We start from the raw sequence: 26,129 nt of genomic DNA, 5'->3' as shown, positions 1-26,129 counted from the left end.
CATTCCTGGGCCATTGTTAACTTACACTGCAATGGATTGGCTCAACTTCAGACATGGTGAGCACAGTTTAAGTAAACAGAGCTGCAATTGTCTGGGTAAACAGTGCCTTTCTAAGAGTTCTTTCAGTTCTACACCTGAGATGTGTTTAAAAATACAAAATTAAACAAACAAAAGGCACCCACTTCTCTATTTACTTTTTACATTTCTTTTAGTCTTTGAAGAACGCCTGCCATTCTTTCTGACTTGTTAGTAATTCAAGGCCAAGCCAATAAGGAGAAAACAGATTTCTCTGTTCTCCAAAGATTTTGCAGATGTGCCTGTGGTGCAGAAATACAAATTGCTTTTGTATTTGAACTGACCCTTCAATTGTAAATATTGCCTGATGGTTTTGGCATCTCATTACCAGCACTTCCATGCCATTTCCAGAAGAATAGTGCAGCTCCCAGCATGAGCAAATGACAAAATTGAATTTGACTTTCAGACCTTTCCAAAGTGAATGAATAAATAAATAAATAAATAAGGCAAAGTGAAATCAGAGCAAAAGAAATCAAGTCACTGATTATAATGTCTTTAATTATAGTGCATTGTGTTAGTCTCTAGAAATATTTCAAGCAGTTTCTCATTTAGCATCATTCTTGAAGAACGCTTTGTTTGTACTAATGAGGTCAACTCAAAATTAAAGCCAATCTGTAGGATGCAAAGTGACTTATGTCAGCACAGTTCGCTGTAGGACGAATTCAGCCCCCTCTGTTTTTCTGATCCCACTGCACACACTGCAAAGGGAAATGACAATGATCATTGTCAAATCAACATTCCAGGCTTTGCTTGCTGTATTGCTACTGCCCGAGTTTCTAAAGCATCCCTTCTTCTCATCAGCTGTGTATGTGCTCCTTTAATGCCTCTGTTATCTCTGCTCCATGTGACTGTCTTGTTCACTGTGAATGGGGGCATCCTTTTATGATTCCTTGTGTGGTTCCAGAGGATGGGCAAATTAGCAAACAGCTTTGTGTGAGAGAGACTCTGACAGACAGGGGAGCTGCTTTGGTTCTCACTGCAGATACTTCCAGCAGGCTTCTTCAGTATCATAATTTTTTTTCAGTCACCACAGAAATGTCCACCACGAGCAAATCTGCCTTGTATTCTCCAGAAACCAAGGGAAAAGATGAATAGCAAATGGAATAACAATTGTAACTAAACTGTCCCTTTTGCTCATTGTCCTGTTGGGATCTGCTTCAGAGCACAGGTGTACAACTTTGTGACATCAGTGTCTGAGAACAAGGTGACTTTTGGAGTTCCCTGCTGTGAGTCTCAAAGCAGCAATATTTCATCCTGATCCTGAGAGCAGCAAAAGAAAGCAAAATCCGTGTTGGTTCTGTGTGCCACCTGATGAATTGGAAACATTGCTGTCCAGCATGGTGAATATAAGAGGCAGAGGTAGAAATAGGAGAAAAGAAGAAAAATGGTCTAAAGATAGTGTTGTAAAGATAATGTTTCTGCTCGTTATTCTGGCAGAGACGGAAGGATAAGCAAACCTGGCATCTGTAAAACAAACAGTTCATTTGTTTTTAATTGGAATACAAGCGTGATGATCAGTACTGGCTTTGTGCCATGACTCCAATGGATGCCCAAGTTGGTAACTCAGCATTTAGAGATCTTTAACCTGGGCAGACCCTCCACTGACCTCTCTTCTTCAGCTCATCAAACTGGGAATGCTCTGAACCAGCTATTTGTTGGTAGTGACACAACAGCTGAAGCACACAACTCAGTGATCATAACAGGGTTCCAGATGCAAGAGCACTTTAATTCACTGCTACAAGGAATATACAGGTTTAGTGAAAATAATAAAAGAGCTGCACACAGTTCCTTCCTTCAGTTTCTCTAGCACTCTTGGAACATCCCTTGGGAACACACAGCAGCTCTTTTAGATCACTGTGAATACATCTACAAGAACTGGCTGTACAGCTGTTCTGGCTGGAAGAGGCTATTTTTTCTAGATGTCTATAGCAGAGGAGTTGGCCTTGCAAGTTCCCTTCAGACTGCTGTGCCTTTGTCCTTTTTAAAGTCAGGGTGAACATCTGACCTCTTTGTTCTTCTAGGGAAATGGCATTGTTCTAAGAGCTGTCCCTGCAGACAGATTTGGCTGAGCTGCCTTCCCTAGGTTCAGCCGTGTCATTGTCCTAATGTGTTCCCACTTGAATGGAAGCCACCAGAGTTTGAGCCCTCCTATTGTCCCTCATGCAAGAGATGTGACACAGCCCTGATACCAAATGGCTGATTATTCCAGGTATCCAAGGAGATAGTGTTGCATCTTGCTATGAGATCCCTAAAGACATGCTTAGGCAGGTCCTTTACCTCATCCCACCCCAGTTACATCCTTAACTACACCCAGCCATCCCTGTCCTGTCCTCCACAGCACAGACATTCTGGCGCTGTGTCAGTATGACTTATTGTCCATAACAGGAAAGAAGGAAATCAGCAAACATCAGGGTAAGTAAGGTTTTTAGACATCATTAGGATTATATCTCCTCTAGGGTTTCCTCTTGCAGACCAATACAGCTTCACTTATGTTAACTGAAAGAAAAATACTGGTGCAGCAATCCCAAATACCAACCTTGGGCTTGTCCCAACCACAAACATCTCCTAAAGCAACCAGGCTTGGGGGAGTCACTGGGTGGTGGTGGCAGGAAGGCATCCCCAAGCTTACCAGACTCGCTGCCCACACAGTGGTACAAGGTGTGGCCTTGGAACCAGGAAGGGAACAGCTGGTGTGGAAGCTGTCCTGGTGGCCACAGCACTGCAGTCAGATTTACCTGCCTCCAAGCTTGCTCCTATGGGATATCTCCATCACCAAGAGAGGGGATAGGTCTTGGTCTTGGTCTTTTTCTGCTTGGGAATGTGCTCGTTCCTCTCAGGCAGATGCAGCATGTTTGTGTCTGAAGGGAGCCTTGAGTAACACCAAACTTCATGAGGCACGAAGTTTGAGTAACACCAGACTTCCACTGGCATGAGAGTCCCTCCTTCTGTGTCAGACACAGGCTCTGCAGCCAGGAACTATCTTTGTTTCTGTTTGGCAGGCACTCACTTGATGATGGAAGCCTCTGAATCCTCCCATACTGAGTGGTGGCAAAGGCAACTTGCTAGACCTAGAGAATTTAGTGTCAAAAAACAGAAAAAAGGATGCAATGAGGAGCAGAGAACAGGCAAAACATGATCAAGACAATAATTAGACACAATGACCAGTGATTTACAGAATCAGACTTAGAATTTATCCATACTTGTTTTTCCTTGTCTAAAACTGTGTGTAGTCATCCAGTCAAGTGATACAAACTGGGGCTGGAGTGTCTAGATGAAAGTTTCCAGAGAAAGTAAGTTATTTCTTGAGCAGCTGGTGGTTGAAGAATGCTTGATGTTTGAAGAGAGATTTTAAATAAAATCTACTAAGCAATGAATTAGTTGTTCTCTGCTGAATTAGTTTACTTCTGCTGCAAGTAAATTGTCTCAGTGGCAATCGTTGAAAAGAAAGAACAGAGAAAAAAGGGAGACAAAATATTGACAACTGGGCTAAAGCCAAACATCCAGCAGTAACAGGGTAGTTATCATTTGCTCTGGTGTTGTGTACAGACAGGTGAGGAGAAAATGTACAAAGTACTATAGATTTGGCGTGCAAGAAAGATTGCTGATCTTTTTGAGATGTCTGTCTGACCTGTGATAAATGTCTTGCTCTGTATGTTTTCTTTCTTCCTTGCTCAAGTTTGAAGCTTGTAGAGTGAGGGAATAAGACCTAAATCGTTGGCCTTTCTTTAAAACAGAATTTCATTTAGTTTGCGGTACATATCAGCAGGTCTGTTGGTTCACCAACAGCCAAGATGAGCTTATTTTTATAATTTTTCAACATAGTTTTAACTTCTATTTTCAAAACTATCTCAGCGGGCTTTCAAATTCAATTGTCAATTCCAGAAATCTGCAGTGGTTTAATTTGCTGGGTGAAAGGCATTAGGAGTGACAAGGAAGCAGTAAGTAATTAAATTTCTGTAAGATAACATCCAGCCGACTTAATGGTCAAGCTTTTTCTTCATTTTTTCAATTTTATGTGAGAGCTAGTCTACAATATTTGGAGCATTAAAATCTGTATTCTGAGCAGCATTCACAACCTCATGTTATTAAAAAGACATTCAAGCAATCAGCATTCAGTCATCCTCTGTCTGTCCCCAAAAAAGAGATGTGGAACATCTCAACCCAGCTTGTCCTGAAAATGCACAGAGCGTCTCTCTGACATTATTAGATGCCCACAAATTCATTAGGACAGAAAGATTTTTTAAAATTTACTTTATTCCTTCCAGGTTCACTGTGGCCCCCTTCCTGGTAGCACAGGGAGCCCATGGTGATATCTGAACTCTGGTGTTGAGCTCCTGCTGGCTGCTTTAGAGTCAGGTTTTTACTCACACTGTGTGTCCATCCTTGCCTCTGGCATGCTGTGCTGCCACAGGAAAGGCTTTTTACCTCTGTGCTTCAGTTTATGTGGCAGTGGGAAGAAGGGTTGATCCTTGCTTGGGTGGGGAAATGGATCAGAGAATGTCTTGAGGTGCCACTCATCTCTGCCTTGTGTGACCTCTGCAAGCGGCCTGGTTGCACCATTTGTAGAGCATTTTGGGTTTTCTGTATGAGGAGTGTTGTACAAAAGCCAGCTGCTGTTATTATTTATCCTGTTTATTTACTGGTCACATTTCTCAGAGCTGGGGAATGGAAAAAAAAACAAGCAATCAGCAGATTCACTTTGTTTACATTTCATTTCACTTTCGGTGTTTGGGGAATGCTGATTTGTTAAACTCTATTCCTTCCTTTGAAGCCTGTAATTTTGCATAGTGGAAACATTGCCTCGTTTTTACACACAGGTTTACATTTCTGTTCTGAAGCATTATTTAAGGGTCCTGCCCATCAGAGGTTTGCTTCCTGCTGGGCACATTCTCCTCCACACCAGCTCTCACTCTTTCTTTGCCAGGAATCGAAGGAGTCGAAGCTGGTGGGATTAATAACTGTGGTATTGAGAGTATTTGGTCTGGATGTTGTTGAGGCTTTTTGAAAATGGTCAGAAATATGTGGTACAGTCTCTGGTGAAGTGTTCCACATGAAACACATCATTCCTGCAGCAGAATAACAGCTTGTGGTTTAAATAAATGTTGTTATTTCTGCTCTGCTGTAGGTGTACATGTATGTTTTGGTTCAGTGACTGCCAGATACTGTAAATGAGTATTGATTTCCTTTTCTATTTTAAGCTTTTTCTGCAGAAAAGACATCCCACACGCCTTTGGCTTTCTTTGCCTGTATCTGAAATGATTGCAGCCAAGGATTCATCTAGCTAAATACTCTTTTTTTTTATTGTTACCACCCATCTTTATTCTAGTAGTTGCACCTCCAGTTAGACAGGTCCCCATTCACATTTTGGAGCTTAAAGCTATTACATCCAGCCCTTTCTGAGAGCAAATCACCAGGGCAGTGATTAAAACTCAAGGCAGGTAGGTTGCTTATTTGTGTTAGCATGGCAGCCCTTACTGAGAGAGGTGAAGCTGCCAGGGTCTTAGAAATAAAATAACATTTTAGGAACCAAGCCTGCAGTAGCTAAAGCCTTTGGACACCCAGATTAGCTCAGTGCAGCCCAGAAATAACACATATTGATTTGGCAGCCATAGGCTGAAGTCTGTATCCAACTCTTAAGTCATCTGTAGGTAAACCATTGCACCTCACCTGTGACTAAAATTCACTTTGGTCCAAAACATGAATAAACATTTCAGCCTTTAAAGCTCCTGTTGCAGGGATCATTGTCTTAGCAGCATTCCATGCCCCATGTAGAACTGCTTACATTCAACTTTCCTCCCTACCTCAGGTCTACAGCAAACATGGAATAGTAAATTAATTGGAACATGCTGAAAGCCTTGGCAAACACTTTGCCTGTGACATTCCTAATTTCCCAGAGGAGTAGCTGCTGATATTGATTTTGACAGAGCCTGTGAAGCCTCTTGCTGCAAAGATTCCTCTCATAGCTGGGCAAGGCTGAAGTGCAGCACTGGGATGTGCCAAGATTTCACTGGAAATTAATGTTTTTAATCTCAAAATATGTTAAAATATACATAAGCCCTTTATGATTAAGAAATAAATCCCTGAGCTTCTAAGTTTATGGGATAATTCCACCCCAGATTTTGGAAAACCATGTGGAAAAACTTGGCAATTTAGAGACCCATGCTACCTCTGACATCTGAACTTATAATGAGTTTGTCAGTTAGTTAAGGAAAACCAATTAAGATCTCTGCCAACACGGAGGACTGCTGACAAAATTGGATCAGGAAGGTAAAAGTGAGGATGGGCAATTGACTCAGTGCAGGGAGTAATCAGGAGTTCCACATTAGGAGTGGAATTGCCTGGCCACTAACAGTACTATTGGGTCTAAGTATTTCAGGGAATTGAAGTCTTTCTTTAAACCATCGCCATACAACTAGGAATTGCACTGACAGTGCTTCATTAAAAAGTTGTAATAACATAGCATCTTGACTTCACAGAACAGGTAAAGTGCCATCTCCTTTCTTGCTCCTTCTTTATTCACAGCTCTCTTCCTGGAAGGTGTCCCTGACCATGACAGGGGGGTTGGAACTAACTGATCTTTAAGGTCCCTTTCAACCCAAACCATTCTATGATTCCAAGCTAGTGAAGATTTGCCCACATAAGCCCCAAATGCCTGATCAAAGTACTTCAGGAATATGCAGGAATAGCTCAGAAATGTTCTGACCCTCTTGTGCCAGGTGTGGGCTTTTCAGTCCCTTCCCTGCACAGGTGCTGGGGTGCTGAGCTGAATTCTTCCTGAGACAACTTTTTCAGTACTGCTGGTCATGAGTTGTCTGTACTACCACTCCCTGAAGTAGCAACTTGAGGCTGGAGGTGATCAGAGTCATGCTAGTCTGAACCATGGAAAAGCCCATTTTTAAGAACCATTGATTTGAGGGGGGGGAATTGACTCTGAAGAACCTCTGGTGCACCTGGGTTCAGAGTATGAGTGATGTCCTGCATAAAAATACCTTGCAAAAGATTTGAGGTCAGAAGAAGCCTCCAGACTTGTCTTACAGGACTTCAGCAGGTGCCACTTAATATTTAGATGTGGTATTCTCTGGAGCACTTGATTATTTGTCTCACACCACAAGCCCTTCTTAACAAATATTTTAAAACAACCAAGCAAGCAGCGTGTTCCTAAGGACTTAAACATTACCATGTACTTGTGTGGATCTAACCAGGGGGATGGCTTTACTAAATAAAATAATTTCCATCATTTGGAAGCTACAGGGGCGTATCTAAAACTCCTCACCTCAATAACTGAATACTGCTGTCAATTTCCATCTTCTGTGCTATGCCAAAAAGTGAGATTAAATTGTAAAAATGTGGCTGGGATGCCATGTAAGGAGCACTCTTGCGTGACTTGAGCTCATCCCTCAATGAAACACACCTTGTTCCTTTCTAGGAAGCTTCCCTTCTATTAGGGTTGAGTTGGATTTCAGGCTATGAACTTTCAGCAGCAATAATGACTTGTCACTGGAGCAGGTTCCAATGCTCTGAATATGCCAAGACTTCAAGGGAGTTCAGTAAAAAGGAACTGGTTTTGCACAGCTACTTTGAAACAGAGACATACTTTTATTTTAAAACCCCCTTTTTTGTTCAGAGAGCAGGTGTAGTACTGAACTAGTGAGTAATGCTGAGTTTCAGTGATAGTGACAGTGCAGAACATTCTTGCCCTTCAGCTGCAGCTTTCTCATGCTTGGAAAGGACAGTCCATCTCACCACACAGGCCTTCCTATTTCCAAGGCTTTGGCTCACTAGGCAGTGTCTGCATTTTGATTTCAAGAAGAAACTGCTACACGACTGGCTAAACACTCATTTTTGTCCCTTTGGAAATCATTAAACATTCAGTGCAAGTGAAGAGGAGGGAGAGTCTGTGAAAACTGTTCTTGCTCTTACTCCCTGTCTGTTGGTGCTCCATTGAGAGTGGTGGCCCTGCAGTGGCTGTGCTTCCAAGTCAAAATAAATTTTTAATCAAACTAACCAGAAGTACTTTATTTTTCCTGATTTCCAAGGGGATCTGTGCCAGAAACTCTTTCGTTTCTTGCCATATTCTCCCTCCACACCCTAAAGCTAATCTAAAAAATTTGGGAGCGGTTTCAGGTTGACTTCAGATTTTGCAGCTGATGTCTTCTATTTAAGCAATGTTTTGCACAGTTTTTTTAGACAGACACTGACTACTTTGTGCATCTCTCCCTGTAGCTCCCCTTGGGAGATATGACCTCCATTTCATCTCCCTTGTAACCCTTGTACTGAGCAAGGGCTGAAGCAGACAAAGCACAGGACTGGGATATCCAACTCCAGCATTCCTCCCAGTCAGGTCCTGGGGCAGTTCTGTCCCCCCACATCATCCCTTGCTTGGTCCTGTGTGTGTGACAATGCCTACCCCCTTTCTTGTTGGAAGCAGAAGTCATAATCCTTCTTTGCAGGCTTCCTGTGCTCTGTAGAATGGCAGCAGCCCCAGGAAAGCTCAGATCCAGCCCTGGGTTGCCCAAGCCTCCAGGGATTTCGCAAGGCAAATCCCATCTCTGATATCAAAGTGGAGGAGTGTCCCCCCAGAGCAGCCCATGGAACCCTAGAATCCCTCCTCCTCAGTTTGATTCAAGAATGGGGTGGGAAGATCCAACCCATGAATTTCAAGCTACACACCAGGCATTTCACCTCTGATCTCAGCTTTATGTCCCCTCAAATACTACTCCAAAGCCTCCTTGAAACTAAATACAGCTGATCTCAAATGATAACTTTGCAGAGATTTAGCCAGAGCTATGCAGTTGCAAGGACCCAATAATTCTTTCTCTGCCACCCCCACCTGAAATTTCCTTCCTCCCTTCTCCTGGTATTAGACCTCTCATGAGTTATTCTCAGTGAGGGCTTGCTTTTTGAAAAACTACAATAAATCAGCTTAAACTATTTCTGCACATTGTTTTGTGCTGGCTCTAGCTGGATCCTGTTGAACCTTTTGTTATGAAATATATTTGTACTAACCGGATCTGTCTCTGCTCTGCTGATTTATGATGTCTGCGCTTTCTGAGGGGGTTGGAAAACTTAGCCATGTTACTTCTTCTGCACAGTTTCATTCCATGGCAGTTCTGAAATGTCCTCCTAACTCTGTTCTTGTGAGGAGTTGTGATTTTGAGATGTCTGATGAGACCAGGCTTGCAGACACGTTGCAAGAGGGTTGCTTACAGGAGCAGGCACAGGTTTTAAGACTGAGCCCTAAATCTCTATGGTGTAAGACAGCAAGATGGGGCTTAAACTAACAGCAGCCGCTTTGGAGGGGCTTGCATGGGAATTTCCAAGCCTGAGGAAATGAGGAAAGAAAGCAGGAAGCAGAGCTTGCTGAAGAGGTTTATTTTTTAAATACCAATTTAAGATCTGGACAGGAATACAGCTACTGATTCTACTAGTCTAGATCAAACCACATCAAACACCACTGTACAGAACCCTCAAGCCCCACAGGCTCTGTATAGTCAAGCAGAAATTGTGTATTGTGAGCACAGTGAAGGTTCCTCTGACAGGCTCTTTCATGCATAAAGGTTTTGCATGAGATAAACTCCTCCAGATTCAGAGCTCTGTGAGGCATCCATGATAATGCTGTATGGTCTGTGATTTGGAGAGAAGGTTGCTAGAGACTCAGCTCCAGGCTACTGACATTCTGATTTGCTTTTTTCCCTGAACTGGGAAAAGCAGTGATAGAGCTGCTGGAGAGAGGTGGCTCCCCAGAGCCTGGGGAGGAGGGCAAAGCTGTGGGGCAGGAGGGCAGAGGCTGAGAATGCAAAAACCTGAGCAAGAGAACCAGAATTGCCCTTGGGTGTAATGACTCCTTGAAACATGGATTGGAATTGGGAGAAAAGTCACTCCCTCTTGCACCTTCAGGGGGACATAGCTCAGATGTTTCCTAGAGGCAGAAGGATGCCATGAAGGGAACACCTGACTCCATAAATATTCCTGTCCAACTGGAGACACTAGGCTGAACTCATGGTTAAGTGTGTAGGTCACAAGCATTCATAACATGAGTGAGGTTACTATAGCTTTTTGTAACCCCTACACATGGCCCAAGTTTTTTCAGGGTTGTCTTGGGGCACAAATCACCTCCAGAAAAAAGAACGCAAAAACTGACTCGAAGAGAAGAGACAATCGCCTTTCCAAACTTCGGAGCAAGGGCCTGAAGAACCCTCCAGAAAAGGAAAAAAATCACCGATAGTGAACAAAAACTTTATTCTTCATTACATGTTCTTGTAAAGTATTAGCTGGATTTTTTCTTTTTTCTTTTTTTTTTTTTGTAACCTTTAAGCAAATACCAAGGGTAGAAAATTAGATTGACACTTAAACCTCAACAGATCTTATTATATGATAGATAGCTAATCCTCATAGTGAGGTCCATTCACCCAGCTAACACAAGAATGAGCATCTTCCAGTGACTTTCCATTATAATATACTTTGGAAGCAAAATACACACATAACATTTTTAACACACCAAAAGATCTGTGAGTGACTATCCACTTGCTTGTCCAAAAATGTCACCAGGTTTTGGTAAATAAAAATTAATTGTTCAGCTACAAAGGAACTGATAAATCAGCTCAAGCCACACAACAAAATGTACTTAAGCCAGTCATTTTTCTGGCAGCTCAGCTGGCTCAGAGCTTTCCTGTCAGTTTGTTTTTAAAAATTACTGTAGGAATTCAGCGTCTAGAATTCAAAACTGTGCAAGTCAGATGTTCTTTGTTAAAGCTGATCTGGTTCTGGTAACAACATCCATAAGACCAAATGAAAAGCACAGTTGCCTAACATAGAATAACATGGTATATGCTTAAGTTGTGAGGCCTTGCTTCAGGAAATCACTTCTGTGTGTGATTAAATCAGTCCTTATTCCAGACAGCATTTATAAATCCTTTTTTAACTTTCATCCTGTACTTGGAGAGTCCTGTTGACTTTCATGTGTTGAAGAAAGTTTCCTGAGGTTAAGGCAAGTACTTAAATATTATTCTGAAGAGGGATGCTATTGAATGGGGTGGAAAAGATTGCATTTTTCATATCTGCAGTCATAGGAAGCTTGTCTTCCGTTCTTTGGTTCAGCTCTAATGTTTTGGGTTATTTTCTGGCAATAAAAGAGCAAGCATGGGGTCCCAGAGAAGTGGCTTTGTCCCCAGAGGACACAAAATGTTAAAGTCACACCATCCTGCTTGCAACCTTCTTTGTCTAGCTCAGTTCCAACATGAATTTTGTTCAAAGCAAAGCAAGAACATGGGTCTTTGCCCAGCAGGACCCAAGCCCTGAGTGGTGTTTCAGGCCTGCAAAGTGTCACAGCACAGCAGCTTTCTGGGTGTGTTTTCAGTTATTTTTCTTCTAACAGTCTTGGTTTAAGAAGGCTCTTGCTCATGTATGTTAAGTCCAGTGCTACAATTTATTTTACCTAGAATTGTTCTCCTCCAGTTGACTGTGGAATTGTATCTCTGAGCAATTGGCAAAAAAGACAGCAGAACAGAAAGTGAGAACCTTTAAACCTGGTAGTGTCTCTCTACCTAGAACTGCACTCTAAAGCATGACCCTGCCCTGCAAATCTGCTGCTTACACAAGAAGAGAAATATTAGTTGATGTGAAGCTACAGTGAGAAATAGGGATGGCTTGGACACAGGTAAAGCTTGGATCAGGTGGTGACCTCTCCAAGAGGCAGGACAGAAGAGAACAAGGAGTTCATATGAATTTGTGCACACTGACTGTGTTGCAGCCTGGCCTCCATAATTCCCACCCTCCCTAATAAAGGACAGGGGGTGTTTGCAGGTGCTTTGTATTAACTGCAGGTGTGGCATTGCTGTGTTTCACAAAGCTTAACAGACTGCAGCTGCAATATAGGAGGGACTGATAGCAGTCAGGGGAGATGTGGGAGCAGGCCCAGGTCACAGGTGCATATAACCTCATCAAGGAAGAGAACTAAATACAGCCAGTAGTTGATTTGAATATTAAAGACAAATATTATTCTGCCTTCTCGTTGTAATAAGCAAGTGCATCTGTTTGCCAAGCTGTGCAGTACCAGGAGGCAGAAACCTGCAGTGGGGAGGGGGCAGGAGGAGGAGGTGATAAAGGCCATGGGAAGGGCAGGAATCTGCAAAAACCATCTGTTGCTTTTGCAAGCAGCAGTCAATAAAGTGGTTTCCTCCAATAGCCCGTGATTGCTGTTGCAGAGCTGGGTGAGAGCAGGAGCGTGGGACCCAGTCACACCCCACTCACACCTCAGCTTTGTGCTCAGACCCAGCCCAGCAGCGGGGCAGTCCTGCTGCCCTGGGAGGAGCTGCTGCCCTGAGCAGGTGCCAAAGCCCTGCTGATTCGAGGTGTTGAGCAACCACAGTTCCACCAGCCAAAACCAGCTGAAGCATCCAGAGTTACATGAGCTTTCTGTGCCTGTGGTCAGAGACAGAACCAGCAGGGATCCAGGCACAGGTCACTTTGCAGAGGGCTTTGCAGGCTGTGCACAATGTTTTCTACCTGCAAACTTGCCAGGATTTCAGCAGCACAACTGCAAGAGCTGGAGGTGAAGAAATTTCTCCCCTTTTTTGAACAAAATTCTCATTCTCAACCTTTTTTGAACAAAATTCTCATTGAGACTGCACAGAGAGGCACTGCAGTCCTGCAAAACCACAAACACTGCATGATCCATATTAATTTTAAATGACTCTGTTGAAAGCAATCTCTGATAATCTGTTATTCCAGCCATTGTGGCAAGGAAAAGGAAGACTGTGACTTAAGAGTAGGGATATCTGCAAAAATGTTTACATACAGGAAAGAATTGCTGTCAGTCAATCTAATAGTTTGTTGTATTTTCCTGGCAGCTTGCTAGTGAAAATATGTTCAATCGTATTTGTTACACTGCCTTCAGGTATTATTTGCCAAGTTTTAACTTACTTTGTAGTGGAAAATTGGAGATTAAGTGAAAGAGCCAAATCCTTCAATCCTTGTTCAGATGATACTCATACTAATTTCAGTTTTTGAAGGTTATGTTCAATATGTGGCCCTTGTGCTTAGACCTGAAAGCTGGAGCTGAAGAGCTCTGTAGATGTGACCTAGTTTTTAGTCAGTAAAGCCACTCTCACTTTTTATTGAACAACAGGACAGGCTGATTTTGTTTCAGTGTAACAAATTGGAAATTTTATGCCTTGTTTATGATTATTGATAGGACAAAACTTTCAAAAGTATCTAAATCCTTTCAGCAGCTACTGTCATTGGAGCTCTTAAGGCACAAACAGGCTCAGGGGTTTTATTTAGTATTTTGCAGACAAATAATAACCCAGGTCTGTTCCCTGTGGTGTGCAAAGGCTCAGTTCTGTGACACCTGGAAATTGTGTTCCAGGTGGAAGGAGAGGTCACAGGAACACCTTGCCTCTCTGAAGCTTTGGGTTTTTATCTTTTCTCCCTTGGTTTCACATAAAGTGAGGGCTCTTAGCATCTAGAAGGATGCTGTATCAGTGTGAGTAAAAGCAAAACAAGGACTTTGCTGTCACAGGGATGCAGAACTAAGAATTTTCTGGAAGAGATCTCTTTGCCAGCTCCCCATTAGGTTTCATTCACTCAATGCCATTTAGTGCATTAATTCAAATAATATTTCTCTGAGAAATGAAGGGCTTTATTCAGCTAGCCAAGGTGCACCTTTATCTCTGTGCCTAGTCAGCAGAACAAACATAGGTCCCCTAAAGAGCTTAAGTAAGACATTGAGCAAGGAAGCTGTCATGCTTGAAGGTAGTAGGAGGTGTGGGAGTAGGAGGTGTGGCAGAGAGACTTAGCCTGGCTGAGTCTGTTGCATATCAGGGCAATGGGCCCACAGGAAGAAAGTTAATATTCTCCACTGAGTAAGCAATGTCTCACTTTCTTCAGTATTTGGAGGTATAATTATAGATCCTGCCCTCCAAAAATCAGTCTGTCTGCCAAGTGCATTGATAACTTGACAAATCAATTGACAAAGGAAGGAATGGCTGCTTCACATGGATTGTTTTGCAACCTTCAGTGACACTAAAGAGGATTTGTAAGGCACAGCAAGTTAAATATGGTACATGACCTAATGTCACCCTTGCTAATTGGTGTTAGACAGATACCAGAGCATCTTTGCCTTGTTGCTTTTGTGTTTGCAGTGGACTCTGTACAGTCCTTCTGGTCTAGATGGATGCTCTTTTAAATTGTCCAGCTGGGCAAATGCTTCAAAGCAAGTGCTAATTAAAGAGCTAGGACAGGAGTTTCTGCATCATCCAACATGCTTTTTAAATTAAATATATTTAAGACCTAAGCAGTTCATTGCTGTGAATACACTATCTAAAAAGGGATTCAAAACCTCAATTCAGATAAAGTTGAGGAATTCCCTAGCTGTTAACTGCTGTCATTGTTTTATGTTGTCAGTTCTTGTAATATTTCACTGTTCATGTACTGAAAATGTCAAACTTGTAGCCTTCAAATGGTTTTGTGGTTGCTGATGTTGCAAGGACAAATGGTCCTTTTAAACAAACAAGTTATGTTTATGTTGCTAAAACTAGGGTTTAAATAGTTACCTGTCAAATCCAGCAGAACTTCTGTAATCTCATTGCTACTTCTGCTATAGTCCTAGCCCAAGTCTATACTTATTTTATCTAGCAGAAACACTGGGGAGGTTCAAATTCAGTCATTTCCATTTGATGACATTCCAGTAAAAGTAAGGTATTATTCATAAAACTGGAATATTCAAATATAAGTATTTGCAAAAATAAGTGTCTATTAGACTAGTTTTTATTATCTTGGTCTGCACAGTGGCTGTGTAAGAGTCACTTTAATCAGAGAAGAGAAGCAACTGTTTTGGGGCAGAAACTGGAATGGTAAAATTACCATAACTGGGTCAAAAGATAAAATTCCAAACTCCAAGCAAAGTGCTAGAGACCTATTCTTTGGCTGAAATTCCACCTTAGATTGTTCTGGAGCATCAGACAATGTTTGAAGTTACAAAGGTAAGGACAGTGTTGGTGTTTGAATCGCAGAGAGATACCAGTCCCAAAATAAACAGATGGCATCACTTACCCTGGAGAAGCCATGTAGAAACTCAAGCCCATGGAGATATCCAGCTCAGGGACTGATGCTGATGCCCACCTGCATCTAGGACTTGCAGCAGTCCATGGTGGCTCTGGCCCATGAGCAGTTGCCTTCCCTGCAATCCATCCTACAACAACCTGTTGAAGGCCATGTCAATGGCAGGCCAGGGTGACAACGGTTTCCCCTGTACACAAACTCTGCAAATTCTATACCTGCCTGGTGTTTGCTGATGTCTGAAATGCTGTTACTGAATTAAATGGTTTCCCTTGCAGCTCTGCAGTGTTTGCAGGGTGGTTGGCAAGTTAATGATCTGTACATTGATGCTCCTTTCAGGGCCCTGGTGTTCATTGCCCACGGCGCTGGGGAGCACTGCGGCCGCTACGACGACTTGGCCCAGAAGCTGACAGGACTCAACTTGTTTGTGTTTGCCCATGACCATGGTGAGTAGCCTAAAACTGTACTTGATTTACAGCAGCTCAGGCCTTTGCTGAAGTAAATGCCATTACAGCTACTCAGCAGCGAGAGAAGAGCCAATAAAATATTTACAACCAGACATAAATGAAAAAATGATTACCTGTTGCTTTGTCAGGATCTGCATATTTAATCTGTAAAAGCTATCCCTGTTTGCTTGGACTTTTCCTTAGCCTTTTGACCTCACTCTAAGGGATTATTTCTTCTTCACCTGTCTCTTGGGGGTGAAGTGGTATTGCCCACTGTGGAAGTGGGAACAGGAGCCATTTCTGCTGAATTCACAGTCAATGTCCTAAGTGATCCCAGAGGGGAGGCTGAAATGTCAGCACAGCTTTCATATACTGATACAATGAGACAGCTGCACCCTTGAGACATGGAGAGGAAAGGAGGCATCACTGACATCTTTGAGCACATCTCCACACTCCAGCAGAGACTGGAGCTGGCTGTGCACACCTCAGCTCTGAGAGAAACCCTCTGAGGGGGGTGCAAGGCTGTGACAGCACAGCAGCCCCCTTTGGCCCTCAGCCAGCAGGGTGGGACAGTGCTGGGCCAGGTGTTCCTGCCTCTTCTTGCTGGAAGGGCTCTGCTTTGTGCCCCATGCTGTGATGGAGATGTGCTGGGTGTCACCAGGTCTCCTGCAGTGCATGGATGGGGACATCCCAGCAACATATTTGAACCACCCATCCTGGTTCTCTGGTAGCCTCCTGTCACACATAAACCCTTGCAGCTTCATAACTTCCTTGTGCTTGGAGATCTTTGCTTTGATTTTATCATTGCAGACTACTGCTCCCTGTGACAGCCATTCCATCAGTATCAGTATCAGCAAAATGAATCAATGGGATTGATGATGGCAGCAGGCAAAATGCAAGGCCAGATTCTGAGCTGACAGGGTGAAATGGGATGAATCTTGGTGTAAATCTGATATCCTTTGGGCAGATTATCCACTGACATTGGGAAGTATACTGCAATTTACTTGGCTGAAGCCAAGAATCAAACCTGCCCCCAAGGTCTCCTCAAAGACAGGACTGTTTAACTTGAGTTTGAAGATCCTGAATCTACATTAGTCATTGCACTATTTATCTGTGAGAGGAAAGGCAAAACCTCACTTAATCTTGGCACCAAGGCTTTCCCTTGCTCTTGCTCTTGTGACTCACTTTTAAACACAGCACTGCACTTGATATGCAGAAATGACCCCTATATTTTCTCTGAAAAAGAGAATATCTAGCCCTCAAGACCGCTTGCAAGAAAAAGAAATAAAACCCATGTGACATTTATTTTGGAACAATTGATCACATGCCATTTTTGAGCTTTGCAAAGAGAGTTGACCTGTGCAGAACTATCCTAACTCAGCACTAGGTTTCTTTCTCCCTGTGTAGGCAGAGTGTTTCTGAGTGTTGATTCATTCATTTTGATGCACTTCCTTCTGAGCTGGAGGCAGGCTAGCAGGAGCCTGCAGTAATCCCAGTAGGAAGTGTCTCCATCCCCCTCTGTTTGTCTGTATGGCATAAAGTTCATGGGAAGGGGGATGGAAGAGGCCACATGCTGCTCCCCCTGCACCTGCTGTTAGCAGACCACAGCCAGTCCATAGAAAAAGTCACTGAGCTCCAGGATTGCAATTGCTCTCTGTTCTTGTTTAACACCATGCTTTAGCTCCTCATTCCCATAAAGCTTGATAAAGGTTTTAAGAAGTAGAGTTAAAACAGCATTAGCTGAAGCAACAAATCAAGAAGAAATTATAAAACATTTATTTACTGCATGGATTTGATACAGAGAATGCTTCCTCTGTTGATGGAGAAGAATCTTTGAGATGTGTGTTCCTGTCAGGCATGTTTTGTGCTGTGTGACTATTTGCTCTCTTTTTCCTTGAACATCTTTTTCACTGGAGAAACATAAGTATTTCTTGGTGTTTGGGGCTTTTTTTTTTTTTTAAGAATACACTAGTATTGCTGGATTAAACAGTGCAATTAGTACAAATCTGATTTCTTGGGTCAGTTAACAACTTTGTTCTCCCTGTCAGACCTACAGTTTTGATTGTAAATTCCATTTTCCTGATCAGTAAAGAGGAGAGGGTGAAAAGGAACCTGAAAGCAGAACAATGGAAACACAGTTGTGTTACACAAAGAGCTGATGTAACTGAGCCTTGATTCACTGTAAGTTAGAAAGACAATTAACATCTTTTAGGCTCTGTATAATAATCTTTGCACTTAAAGAGGCAACCACGAAGGATAAACTTTGATGAAATACAAATTACATTCTGAGCTAAATGCCAGTGAAAGCTGAAGGACATAAATGCCTCCATTGCTAAAACTGCTCTGGTCAGACTGGGAGGTTTAAAATTTTCCTCCAATATTTTATCTATTCCAAATCACTTCAGCAGTGTATTCCCTTTTGTGTCCTTTCCTTTGGATATCTTTGGGTAATATCAATTATTCAATAGGGTTAGCACTATAATAGCTGTCTGTTCCCTACCTCATACCATGGCTCTTAGTCATGTGAGCTCAATGTAGACTTCGTGACCTGGATATTTGTTCAGGTTCTGGTATTCTCATGGATAAAAATTCCCAATACAGGTGCATTATCCATGAGATCATTAATGCAGTTCCACAGTGTGGCAAGCGAGATTTCCCAAATGACTCGGGAAGTTACCAGGGTTGGAGTATGTGTGGCTTGATTGATTTATGTTGTGTCTATCCTTCAGTCAAAAGAAGGAAAAATAATTTCCATTTTTATTGCTGACTCTGTAGGAGCTCACACATGGGCCCTAAATCTTGCCAAAGGCTGCTCTGCACCAGTGTTTCCTCTTATGCAAGGCTTGACCAAAAAGGTGCTTCACAGAGTAACAAACACTGTGCACTCCAATTTGGGTTTTAGTCTTGCCCCTCAGTGTAAGGTACCTCTGGCTCACTTTTCTCAGAATGTGAAGATTTGAACATTTATTCTTTGGGATATTTCATTGTAATCACAAGACTGCTGGACCTCATAGATATGTATTAGAAATTTTCCATGGTGACGGTGGAAATTGAATTCCAGAAGACCTCTTAACCTTACCTTATATCTAATATTATTAAATGGCTTTGGTTTATATCAGCCTTGTGAAAGAGGAAAATGGAATTTCTGTGTAACACAGCAATTTTTTTCCTGTGGTCTCTTATAAGGTGTTTTTAACAGGCAGGTAACTGTTTCCCATGATTTCTGGGTTTGCTTGGCATGCAGCTTCATGATGGCAGAATTAAGACTGCTGGGATCACCTGGCTATTTCTGCAAGTTTAGGTATTTTGAAACAACATCTCACCTTTTCAACTTCATTTCTGTAGTAATATTATTTTTTTATGGCAAGATTCTGATGACAGAAGAAAGATACAAACATAGTAGGTTATTGGCAATCAATTTAGGAAAGCTCTCAGAAAGAATAACTGTGGGGGATTCATCAAAGTGGAGTGATATTGCAGTTCTTCAATCAGCTGCAGATTGCAGCTCCTTTAGTTTTAACACAGTAATTTTAGGGATCTGTAAAGCTGAGAGCCAAGGAAAACAAGAATAAAGGCTAGAGAATGTGGCTTTGTTTTCTCATACCAAGCATTTTGAGTTGGTAAAGCACATGATGTTCCAGCCATCCTCGTCTCTCTTCCTGTAACATCTCATTTGCTGAGATCTAATGCTCTATGGTTGCATTACGTGGCCAGAGCCCAGAAGAACCATAATTTCACCTTCAAAAGTACATGTCAACTAATAGCAGTCAGAAACACATTTGCAAGATACAGGGACCACAAAAATGTGTTTACTTTTTTCTTACACTTTTTAATCATAGTTGAAATTAGCCCTCTTTTTCGCTTGCACTTGCACTTGCTCATGCTAGTTATGGGTATTGTGTGTGTTTTACATAAGGATGAGGAGGATGAAATTCTCAGCCCTAACCTGGTGGCAGTTCCTAGCCACCAGATGCACTTTCATCCTGCTTTCTCCACGAGGAATAAACCCTCTACCTGTCCTGGTACACGAAGACCTTTGACCCTGTCACCCTTTTTGAAGCTGTTGAGTTTCCCACTCTCGAGTTATGTTTAATGTCAGATCAAAGCAGAGGGGAAGGTTGCAGCTCTAACAGCTTATTCACATTCCTTAGATGTTTCTAACTGAAGTTCAGCTTGCTCTGGCAGCCCTGCTGCTGCTGCTTTGTGTGTGGTGAGCATTTCTGATGGGTTAGCAGGTCCCTCTCAGACACCCACTGGTGCTTCTTCTCTCCATTAATTTTTTCACTGCTTTCTCTGTTTAATGAAGGATTTATTTCTAAAATGTAGAAAATAGCTGGAGCAGATATTTTTAAATGCACCAAATATTAGCTGCTTTTGTTTTGGTTTTTTTTCTAAGTGATTGCTATGTTGTTCTTGCAACTGTTAAAAGACCATTTTGTTGATGAGAACAGAAGGCTTTTATTTATTCATAGCACTGGGAAGGATTGGTCTACACAGAAAGATTAAAAAGAACTAAACATGGTCAAACTGGGAGGGGAAAATGACCAAGAAGGATGTCAGAATTAATAAGAACAAGAGTTAGCACTGTAAGTGTGAAGTAACAGCTCACGTACATTAGCACGCAGGAATGTTCTGGACAGCAGCATTCCCTGACATTGTGATTGGGCAGGCTTCAGGGCAGTCTCCAGGGATGGAGTCAGGAAAGCCTTGGCAAGTGTTATTTGGAGCTGGTTTGCCCATGGAGCAGCAGCACTGCTCCTTGGTGCTGGTGTGGGCCCATTAACCCACGGCAATCTGCTCTCTCTGCTTCCTCTGGATGAGCCCATTGCCCCAGGGCAGGGAAGGTTTGAAGCACTTTTCTGCAGATCTGTGGGGAAGAATGGCACTCACTGTTTCCTTTGCTTTGACAGGAGGCTTACGAGGGGATGTGGGCATTTTCACTTTTTTCCAGCTGAGAGCTATAGGTCCCTCTGACAGGGGACCCCAGAGGAGATGGCTCTTTGCCCTGGCTGGTACAGTGTCGCCGGTTGGCCACAAGGTTTTCGGCGTGAAGGAAGAGACGAGATGGGCTCCATGATCAGAAGGCTTGATTTATTAAGTTATGATATAAACATCTATTTAAACTATACTAAAAAGAAAAAGAAAAGGAGAGTTTCCAGAAGCTGCTAGCTACCTAAGAATAGAAAGTAAAGAATGAATAACAAACCTTGCTCTCTCGGACTGTGTCCGAGAGAGCTCAGTTCCGGATTGGCCATTACCTCCAAACACTCAATCTGGGCCAATCCAGAACTGACCTGCTGCATTCCACAGAAGCAGATAACCTATTGTTTATGTCTGGTTGCTGAACTTCTCAGCTTCAGCAGACTGACCTGTTGCATTCCACAGAAACAGATAACCTATTGTTTATGTCTAGTTGCTGAACCTCTCAGCTTCAGCAGGAAAATCCTAAGAGAGGATTTTTCACAAAAGAAATGTCTGTGACAGTACAGCACTGCCAGTGCTGTTTTATCCCTGTTTTGACTCCCTGCTCAGTGCAATCCCAAACCTTTCCCTGCCTTTCCTTCTCCAGATGTTGAATGAAGGCAGCAGACAGGCTTATCTGCCCCCCAGGCAGTGGTGAGGAATGCTACCCCTGTGTGGGGCACACAGGAGCTGAAACCACAGCATGCAATTGCAGGGTGAGAGTTCAGATGCTGCACTACACCATGGAATTCCTTAGGCAGCGAGACAACTCAGAACCTGGAGAAAAGTCATCCTATAAACAAATGGCTAGTGAGTAAACTTAGTTCTGCCTCCTTCTCTAACTCTGTTTTGGCTGTGGGGATTCTCATGGAAAGAGATGAGCTGGGATACAACCCTGCAGCCACCAAGGAGATCCAGGCAAAGTGAAATCAGCTGTTTATAACCTTCAGCTCTTCTGGAATCACTGATCTTGTAACTCTGGATCTCAGAGCAGCAGTCACAACTTGCTGAGGAAGCTAGGTTGTGCTGTTTTAGCCTCTTTGAAATTACAGAAATGATAAAATTATTGCTACAGCTAAGATACAACTTTTCCCATGCACTGAACAAGCTTATGAACACAATCTTTCAACTGGACCATCTATTTCCCCTTGCTTTCTCCCAGGTTGCTGCATGAGCCTGGGTTCTTTTGGTGGTTGTGAGATGGTACCTCCCAGAGGGACCACAGCTCATGCAGGAAAAAGTCCTCTGGATACACCTCCTATAACATAATGATGCTGAAATGTGCCCATAACTGTATCATAACACCGTGCAGCCCTAGGGGAGTATCCTGTGGCACAACAGGCAGTTGTAAGCACTTTGAGATGGGCTTTATTAAATGGAGGTTTCCACATTATTCTTGTTATTTTTGAGGAGATCATTACAGGCTTTTGCAGCCCAGTCTTGCCCTGGTGAAGCGATCTCTGCTGTTTTAGCCCTCACCCTTCATTCACACTGGGATCACACAGTCCCAAATCTCTGCATGCACCACATGGCATCTTTCAGGGCAGTCAGAGTTGTTTCCATTTGAGAGGAGCAACTACATAACAGAAAGAACACTCTGGGTGAGTCAGGAAAGCACATACCTGTAGCATCTCTTGCTCTGGAGGAAGACAGGACTTAGAAAGCAAATGCAGCCTTTGTTTGGTTTTTGGTGGGTTTTTTTATTTTTTTTATTTGTCGTGTGAAGGCAGATGAAACAGCACTGTGGGGCCAGGAAGCAGCTAGACCACAGCAAACTAAAAATAAATAAACAGTAAGGCTCCACAGAGCTGATGTGTCTGATGGAGCACACATATGCAGCAGTGTAGTATTGTGCTTTAAATGTTTGGGTTAGGAAAGGTGCAGGGAATACTCAGAGGTGTTTCCTCTCTACTCCACTCAGGGGCATGAGACTTTATTTGTTTCATGGACTTCCCTGCTGATGTAAAAGTGGGGAAAACATAGTCTTGCACCATTATCTTTTAGGCAAGGGAGTTTGGAAATTGTGCAGACCGGCTACACCTTTAGCACAGATGCACAGAAGAAAGAGCACCTGAAATCAGACACGTAGTGTCATCTACTGTGAGCTATGAAAACTTGCCAGCCGCACCCAGGCTGCTCAAAGCAATCTATTTGTTTATCTGACCCTGACCAATTATTATTTTTTAAGTCAGGTTTAATTGTGGTACAGTCAGTGAGGTAAGACAGACAGGTTAGCTCCATGCTATAACCCAGAGCTGGATGCAGGCACTGTTGGGATGGGGGAAAGACAATGCAGATGTTTCTTCATCACTGCCCCTCTATGTGGACGTCACTGGATGATCATGTTGGGCTGCAGTAAAGTTTGCAAGAGAATGGTTGTGATTTCCTCAGTTACTGTGCTCCTCCCAACTGCTCAACCATTTCCTCACTGCTTTGTATCCACCCTGTAACAAAAGGTTATTGAGTAAACAACGTCATCCAGTTGAACAGGATCTTTGGCTCAGGCCCTGGCTGAACTGAGCTCACTCATCATCCAGCAGAGATGGAGTGTGAGCTCTGAGGGAAGCAGAGCTGGGACACATCTTAATCCAGTCATGCCCCATCCACCTTCTGGCATGAGCCAGTCTCTTTCCTCACTCCATCAGGTGATGAGAAGAAGGTGCTGCAGAGCCAGCTCCCCTGGCTTTGTTTCAAGCCCACTTTATGAGGGAATCCCTTTTGGGGCACACTGGGGTCTGAGGGCCTGGCTTTTTACTCCAAAAGAAATGGGCCAGGCAGCCCACCCCAGTTCTCCTAATAATTCACTGCTTACTAAAGAGCAGGGGGAGAGATGTCAGTTGGTCGTTCCATGAGACAGGACATCTTCTCAGCAGCTGCTTCTTGAACAAAGCCTCGCTGTTGGCCTTCACACAAGGAGGCGTGAGGCTGGAACAACAGTCCCAGTGAGCATGGACACGGCCGCAGAAGGAACAGAGAGCTCCCTTTGACACAATGTCAGCTCTGCCCACTGCCCAGACCGTGCTCCTCAGCTGTCACTGCTGACTGTTAACTGTTGAGAGACAGACAGCATGACAGAAGAAAGATGGGTCATCCATTCGAGGAACTTAAAAGGCTTTTCCTTCCCATGAGGGTTGAGTCCTTCTGGCTTCCCTTCCACAGTTCTGCCTCTCAGGTGAGAGATACACTCCATGAGGAGAGGGGACTATTAAATTTGTTTTTCATGTGGTGCTGAAAATGTTGGGCCTATGTGATAGGCATTTTGAATGAGTGGTCCCAATAGTCAGGAATAAAAAAAAATTTGTCCTTTTTGGACAAAAGTTTCACTTTGGTGAATTTGATAAACGAAAGGGAAAATAGCCCTGGTGAACTCAGCTCATTTCATCTTACAATCATCTTACTTTCATCTGTTGTTCCACTCTTGTTATTTCAAGATTCTGTGCAGTTGTCAACTGTACTCAGCCTTTACCTGTATAAATCAATCCCCAAATCAAGGGTCAAACTCTGCTTTCACAGCTGCTCATATAAATTCACGATAACCCTGTCACTATGTCAGAAAGCAGGTTCAAGCTGCAACTTGTAATTGCATTTTGTGTTAGTGCAGAAGGGCTGGCAACCTCCTGTAATGTTTTCAACAGCTTCCTTGCTCTCCCTAACCAGCTCTGCAGGCTGTGGGCATATGTCTGCATGCAAGATGCTGGAGGGTGGAGGGACAAGGACCAGATGGTTATTAGAGCTAAGGCTGAGAGAACAGATCCTTTCATGTTCCCAGCTATGTCTGTTATCTGTGGCTACTGGACAGATGTCAAACTTGCTTCAAACTTTGTTCCTTGACTGACTTCTGTGGTAGGACATTAGTTCATATCATCAGGGACTTTGACCTCAAGAAGCATCAGAGGAATCTGTATTCTTCAAGGGAAAGAATAACAAATCAGTGTTGCTTATAATATCAGTGGATCCTTTCCATTAGTGGTGTGGATGATGGGATGGAGAGCACTTTCAGCCAGTTTTCAGGGTGGAAATGGAAGGCTGCTTTTCACAGGGACCTTGACGTGCAGAAGAAAGGGACTGGCAGGGACCTTGCGAAGTTTCAACAAAGGCGCTTGGGGAGTTCTGCATCTGTGGTGGAGTAACCCCATTCAGCATTAAAGGCTGGGCACTGAATGAATGGAAAGCAGCCTTGCAGAAAAGGACCTGGGGATCCTCACAGACAAGCTGAACATAGGTCAGCAGTGTGACCTTGTGGTGGAGAAGGCCACCCCATACTGAGCTGTATTGAAAGATTATAGCCAGCAACCAAAGAGAAGTGATTATTCTCTTCCATTCAGCAGTTTTGGGACTACATCTGAAACACTGGGTCCAATTTGCTCCCCAGTGAAATGAAAATATTGACATTCTGGACCAAGGCCAGAGGAGGGCTGTCAAAACAATTAGGGTACTGGAGGACAAGATGTGTGAGGAGAGGCTGATAAATCTGGGCTTGTTTAGCCTCAGAAGAGAAGGAATCTTTAAGAAGCCTTATTTAGGCTTAGAGGAGGGGATCTTGTTGCTGTCTACAAGTCTCCAGTGGGAGCATGTGGTGACAGCAGAGCCAGACTCTTGGAGGTGCCCAGTGATGGAATGAGAGGGAAGTGACACAAGTTACAGCTCAAGAAATCCCAATTATGTACAAGGAAAAATGTCTTCACCACGAGGGCAGTCAAATGTTGGAGCAGGACCCAGGGAGGTGGGGACATCTCTAGCCTAGGAGATATTTAAAAGCCAGCTCAATAAGGCCCTGGAAAACCTGGTTGAATGGGAAACACTTTGAGGAGGGGCTTGAACTAGATAATCACTGTATGTCCCAGCATCAATTATTTTTTGTGAACTAAAGAGCATTCTAGCTGCTAGTATTTGGGATGTTGCTTCTAAAAATAAAACATAGAGGGTTTTGAAATGGGTGAAAAAACTACTTTCTTAAAAGCAGACTTTAATAGTACCTATGGTTAAAACCAGCTTAGTCTTCAAGGAGAGGCTTTTTGCCATTTTTGCACTATGAGGAAAAGAAAGCACGTTTATTTCCACCTTTACAGGAACAATTTTTCCATAGCAACAGCATTTCATTAATGTGCCTAGCTATCCTATTGTTTTTCAGATGTGTTATTTGGATGAAGTTTCAGAAGCTAATTACTGTTGATTCCTCACCTACAAGTGTATCTTCATACAGGTGTGGGCTTTGTCATCCAATTGAGTTACAAATGACTGTTCCAAGTTACTGAACACCCTTTGAAAATTAAAGGGAAAAAACATACTTTGTTTATATAACTCCAGTTGGATTAAACCATTATTTGGATTCTTTCAGTACCTTTTTAGATAGATAACACGAGTCAAAGGAGCACAGTCCAGCTCAGATTAGTCCAGCTCAGATTAGTGCCTGTTTCAGCTCTAACCTGGAGAAGAGCCTTTTTAAGGAGTGGGGTGTGCAAAGAGAGCTCTTATTTGCATGAACAAAGGCAAAGGACAGGCAGATTTACAAAGAGAAATAAAACACATAACCAGTCAAAAATGGCCTGAACCTGCAATTTTAATTTTGTCTTCATTTTTAATGCTCTT

At 43.0% G+C, this 26,129-nt stretch overlaps 1 protein-coding gene across 2 annotated transcripts in view; it reads left to right on the top strand.

Annotated features, from left to right (window-relative positions):
- MGLL (monoglyceride lipase) overlaps positions 1-26,129 on the top strand; it is a 58,763-nt gene that overhangs the window by 5,065 nt on the left and 27,569 nt on the right. For both annotated transcript variants that reach the window (XM_031056397.1, XM_005420217.3), the window contains one exon: positions 15,472-15,578. In XM_031056397.1, the coding sequence (XP_030912257.1) occupies positions 15,472-15,578 (107 nt within the window). The remainder of the gene's footprint in view (positions 1-15,471; positions 15,579-26,129) is intronic.

This window comes from Geospiza fortis, unplaced genomic scaffold, assembly GCF_000277835.1.
Source record: "Geospiza fortis unplaced genomic scaffold, GeoFor_1.0 scaffold70, whole genome shotgun sequence".
NCBI classification, from domain to species: Eukaryota; Metazoa; Chordata; class Aves; order Passeriformes; family Thraupidae; genus Geospiza; species Geospiza fortis.
Note: the sequence above shows the minus strand (reverse complement) of the source record. Positions and strands in the feature narration are given on the sequence as shown.